This window comes from Rana temporaria, chromosome 1, assembly GCF_905171775.1.
Source record: "Rana temporaria chromosome 1, aRanTem1.1, whole genome shotgun sequence".
Classification (NCBI taxonomy): domain Eukaryota; kingdom Metazoa; phylum Chordata; class Amphibia; order Anura; family Ranidae; genus Rana; species Rana temporaria.
Genome location: NC_053489.1, coordinates 690,157,807 through 690,162,447, shown reverse-complemented (window position 1 = coordinate 690,162,447; position 4,641 = coordinate 690,157,807). Strand labels below are relative to the sequence as shown.

General features: G+C 57.6%; 1 protein-coding gene across 2 annotated transcripts in view; it reads left to right on the top strand.

The window, feature by feature from the left end:
- Positions 1 to 392: 392 nt before the first annotated feature.
- ARHGEF39 (Rho guanine nucleotide exchange factor 39) overlaps positions 393 to 4,641 on the top strand; it is a gene marked incomplete at its 5' end in the record, with an annotated part of 69,683 nt that continues 65,434 nt past the window's right edge. For both annotated transcript variants that reach the window (XM_040335779.1, XM_040335778.1), the window contains 1 exon segment: positions 393 to 487. In XM_040335779.1, coding sequence (XP_040191713.1) covers positions 393 to 487 — 95 coding nt within the window.

Genomic DNA, 4,641 nt, shown 5'->3' with positions numbered 1-4,641 from the left:
AGGACATTGTCCCGTCATCCTGCAATGTATGGAGTGAAAAGCGGAACTAATCCCATCAATTTACCTGATCCAACAAGGCATAGCATGAATGATAAATGTCACAGGCGTCATAACTGATCACATGTGCAGCACCATGGCAACTGCAAATCACACAAGATGGCAGCTTCCTTAGTTGTAGAGGAGAGGAGGGTTTATTTCCACTATAAATCAGATCTGTGTAAATGTCGGATGTAATTCATAGATAAAACATTATTAGACGTCACTCACCACAGCCAGGAGCCTTATATTACACTTAAGTGACAGTTATTTTCAGACAGCCACATGGCTGAAAATAAAGGTTGTTCTCCTGATAAAGCTTTATGAATGAAGCCGGATCTGTCTTCTACTTCCAGTATTACGATGAAGTCTTCAGAGCGCGCTGCGGAAACCTGAAAATCGCCCAGCAGGGTATATGCGGCACAATTCCCAGCATCCTCCAAGTCCACAGGTGAGAGCCGAGGGGGGGGGGGGCGATTGGGTGGAGGACAGGAGTTAGACAGGTCACAGAAGGAGGAGAACAGTTATAGTCGGGGGTTGGAAAGGTCACTTTGTGGGGGCGGAGCAGTGACCGGTGGGAGGAGGGCGGAGCAGTGACTCTGTGGGGGCGGAGCAATGACTCTGTGAGGGCGGAGCAGTGACTGTGGGGGCGGAGCAGTGACTCTGTATTATGTTGTAGGTCTCTTCTGATGTCTCTGGTGGGAGGAAGGGGGAGCAGTGACTCTGTGGGGGCGGAGCAGTGACTGTGGGGGCGGAGCAGTGACTCTGTATTATGTTGTAGGTCTCTTCTGATGTCTCTGGTGGGAGGAAGGCGGAGCAGTGACTCTGTGGGGGCAGAGCAGTGACTCTGTGGGGGCGGAGCAGTGACTGTGGGGGCAGAGCAGTGACTCTGTGGGGGCGGAGCAGTGACTCTGTATTATGTTGTAGGTCTCTTCTGATGTCTCTGGTGGGAGGAAGGGGGAGCAGTGACTCTGTGGGGGCGGAGCAGTGACTGTGGGGGCGGAGCAGTGACTCTGTATTATGTTGTAGGTCTCTTCTGATGTCTCTGGTGGGAGGAAGGCGGAGCAGTGACTCTGTGGGGGCGGAGCAGTGACTCTGTATTATGTTGTAGGTCTCTTCTGATGTCTCTGGTGGGAGGAAGGGGGAGCAGTGACTCTGTGGGGGCGGAGCAGTGACTGTGGGGGCGGAGCAGTGACTGTGGGGGCAGAGCAGTGACTGTGGGGGCGGAGCAGTGACTCTGTATTATGTTGTAGGTCCCTTCTGATGTCTCTGGTGGGAGGAAGGGGGAGCAGTGACTCTGTGGGGGCGGAGCAGTGACTCTGTGGGGGCGGAGCAGTGACTCTGTATTATGTTGTAGGTCCCTTCTGATGTCTCTGGTGGGAGGAAGGCGGAGCAGTGACTCTGTGGGGGCGGAGCAGTGACTTTGGGGGCTGAGCAGTGACTGTATTATGTTGTAGGTCCCTTCTGACGTCTCTGGTGGGAGGAAGGCGGAGCAGTGACTCTGTGGGGGCGGAGCAGTGACTCTGTGGGGGCGGAGCAGTGACTCTGTATTATGTTGTAGGTCCCTTCTGACGTCTCTGGTGGGAGGAAGGCGGAGCAGTGACTCTGTGGGGGCGGAGCAGTGACTCTGTGGGGGCGGAGCAGTGACTCTGTATTATGTTGTAGGTCTCTTCTGATGTCTCTGGTGGGAGGAAGGCGGAGCAGTGACTGTGGGGGCGGAGCAGTGACTGTGGGGGCGGAGCAGTGACTCTGTATTATGTTGTAGGTCTCTTCTGATGTCTCTGGTGGGAGGAAGGCGGAGCAGTGACTCTGTGGGGGCGGAGCAGTGACTGTGGGGGCTGAGCAGTGACTGTATTATGTTGTAGGTCCCTTCTGACGTCTCTGGTGGGTGGAAGGCGGAGCAGTGACTCTGTGGGGGCGGAGCAGTGACTGTGGGGGCGGAGCAGTGACTCTGTGGGGGCGGAGCAGTGACTCTGTATTATGTTGTAGGTCCCTTCTGATGTCTCTGGTGGGAGGAAGGCGGAGCAGTGACTCTGTGGGGGCGGAGCAGTGACTGTGGGGGCGGAGCAGTGACTGTGGGGGCGGAGCAGTGACTCTGTATTATGTTGTAGGTCTCTTCTGATGTCTCTGGTGGGAGGAAGGCGAAGCAGTGACTCTGTGGGGGCGGAGCAGTGACTCTATTATGTTGTAGGTCTCTTCTGATGTCTCTGGTGGGAGGAAGGCGGAGCAGTGACTCTGTGGGGGCGGAGCAGTGACTGTGGGGGCGGAGCAGTGACTCTGTATTATGTTGTAGGTCCCTTCTGATGTCTCTGGTGGGAGGAAGGCGGAGCAGTGACTCTGTGGGGGCGGAGCAGTGACTGTGGGGGCGGAGCAGTGACTCTGTATTATGTTGTAGGTCTCTTCTGATGTCTCTGGTGGGAGGAAGGGGGAGCAGTGACTCTGTGGGGGCGGAGCAGTGACTCTGTGGGGGCGGAGCAGTGACTCTGTGAGGGCGGAGCAGTGACTGTGGGGGCGGAGCAGTGACTCTGTATTATGTTGTAGGTCCCTTCTGACGTCTCTGGTGGGAGGAAGGCGGAGCAGTGACTCTGTGGGGGCGGAGCAGTGACTCTGTATTATGTTGTAGGTCCCTTCTGATGTCTCTGGTGGGAGGAAGGGGGAGCAGTGACTGTGGGGGCGGAGCAGTGACTGTGGGGGCGGAGCAGTGACTCTGTGGGGGCGGAGCAGTGACTGTGGGGGCGGAGCAGTGACTCTGTATTATGTTGTAGGTCCCTTCTGATGTCTCTGGTGGGAGGAAGGGGGAGCAGTGACTGTGGGGGCGGAGCAGTGACTCTGTGGGGGCGGAGCAGTGACTCTGTGGGGGCGGAGCAGTGACTCTGTATTATGTTGTAGGTCCCTTCTGATGTCTCTGGTGGGAGGAAGGGGGAGCAGTGACTGTGGGGGCGGAGCAGTGACTGTGGGGGCGGAGCAGTGACTCTGTGGGGGCGGAGCAGTGACTGTGGGGGCGGAGCAGTGACTCTGTATTATGTTGTAGGTCCCTTCTGACGTCTCTGGTGGGAGGAAGGCGGAGCAGTGACTCTGTGGGGGCGGAGCAGTGACTCTGTGGGGGCGGAGCAGTGACTCTGTATTATGTTGTAGGTCTCTTCTGATGTCTCTGGTGGGAGGAAGGCGGAGCAGTGACTGTGGGGGCGGAGCAGTGACTGTGGGGGCGGAGCAGTGACTCTGTATTATGTTGTAGGTCTCTTCTGATGTCTCTGGTGGGAGGAAGGCGGAGCAGTGACTCTGTGGGGGCGGAGCAGTGACTGTGGGGGCTGAGCAGTGACTGTATTATGTTGTAGGTCCCTTCTGACGTCTCTGGTGGGAGGAAGGCGGAGCAGTGACTCTGTGGGGGCGGAGCAGTGACTGTGGGGGCGGAGCAGTGACTCTGTGGGGGCGGAGCAGTGACTCTGTATTATGTTGTAGGTCCCTTCTGATGTCTCTGGTGGGAGGAAGGCGGAGCAGTGACTCTGTGGGGGCGGAGCAGTGACTCTGTGGGGGCGGAGCAGTGACTCTGTATTATGTTGTAGGTCTCTTCTGATGTCTCTGGTGGGAGGAAGGCGGAGCAGTGACTGTGGGGGCGGAGCAGTGACTCTGTGGGGGCGGAGCAGTGACTGTGGGGGCGGAGCAGTGACTGTGGGGGCGGAGCAGTGACTCTGTATTATGTTGTAGGTCTCTTCTGATGTCTCTGGTGGGAGGAAGGCGGAGCAGTGACTCTGTGGGGGCGGAGCAGTGACTCTATTATGTTGTAGGTCTCTTCTGATGTCTCTGGTGGGAGGAAGGCGGAGCAGTGACTCTGTGGGGGCGGAGCAGTGACTGTGGGGGCGGAGCAGTGACTCTGTATTATGTTGTAGGTCCCTTCTGATGTCTCTGGTGGGAGGAAGGCGGAGCAGTGACTCTGTGGGGGCGGAGCAGTGACTGTGGGGGCGGAGCAGTGACTCTGTATTATGTTGTAGGTCTCTTCTGATGTCTCTGGTGGGAGGAAGGGGGAGCAGTGACTCTGTGGGGGCGGAGCAGTGACTCTGTGGGGGCGGAGCAGTGACTCTGTATTATGTTGTAGGTCCCTTCTGATGTCTCTGGTGGGAGGAAGGCGGAGCAGTGACTGTGGGGGCGGAGCAGTGACTCTGTGGGGGCGGAGCAGTGACTGTGGGGGCGGAGCAGTGACTCTGTATTATGTTGTAGGTCCCTTCTGATGTCTCTGGTGGGAGGAAGGGGGAGCAGTGACTCTGTGGGGGCGGAGCAGTGACTCTGTGGGGGCGGAGCAGTGACTCTGTGAGGGCGGAGCAGTGACTGTGGGGGCGGAGCAGTGACTCTGTATTATGTTGTAGGTCCCTTCTGACGTCTCTGGTGGGAGGAAGGCGGAGCAGTGACTCTGTGGGGGCGGAGCAGTGACTCTGTATTATGTTGTAGGTCCCTTCTGATGTCTCTGGTGGGAGGAAGGGGGAGCAGTGACTGTGGGGGCGGAGCAGTGACTGTGGGGGCGGAGCAGTGACTCTGTGGGGGCGGAGCAGTGACTGTGGGGGCGGAGCAGTGACTCTGTATTATGTTGTAGGTCCCTTCTGATGTCTCTGG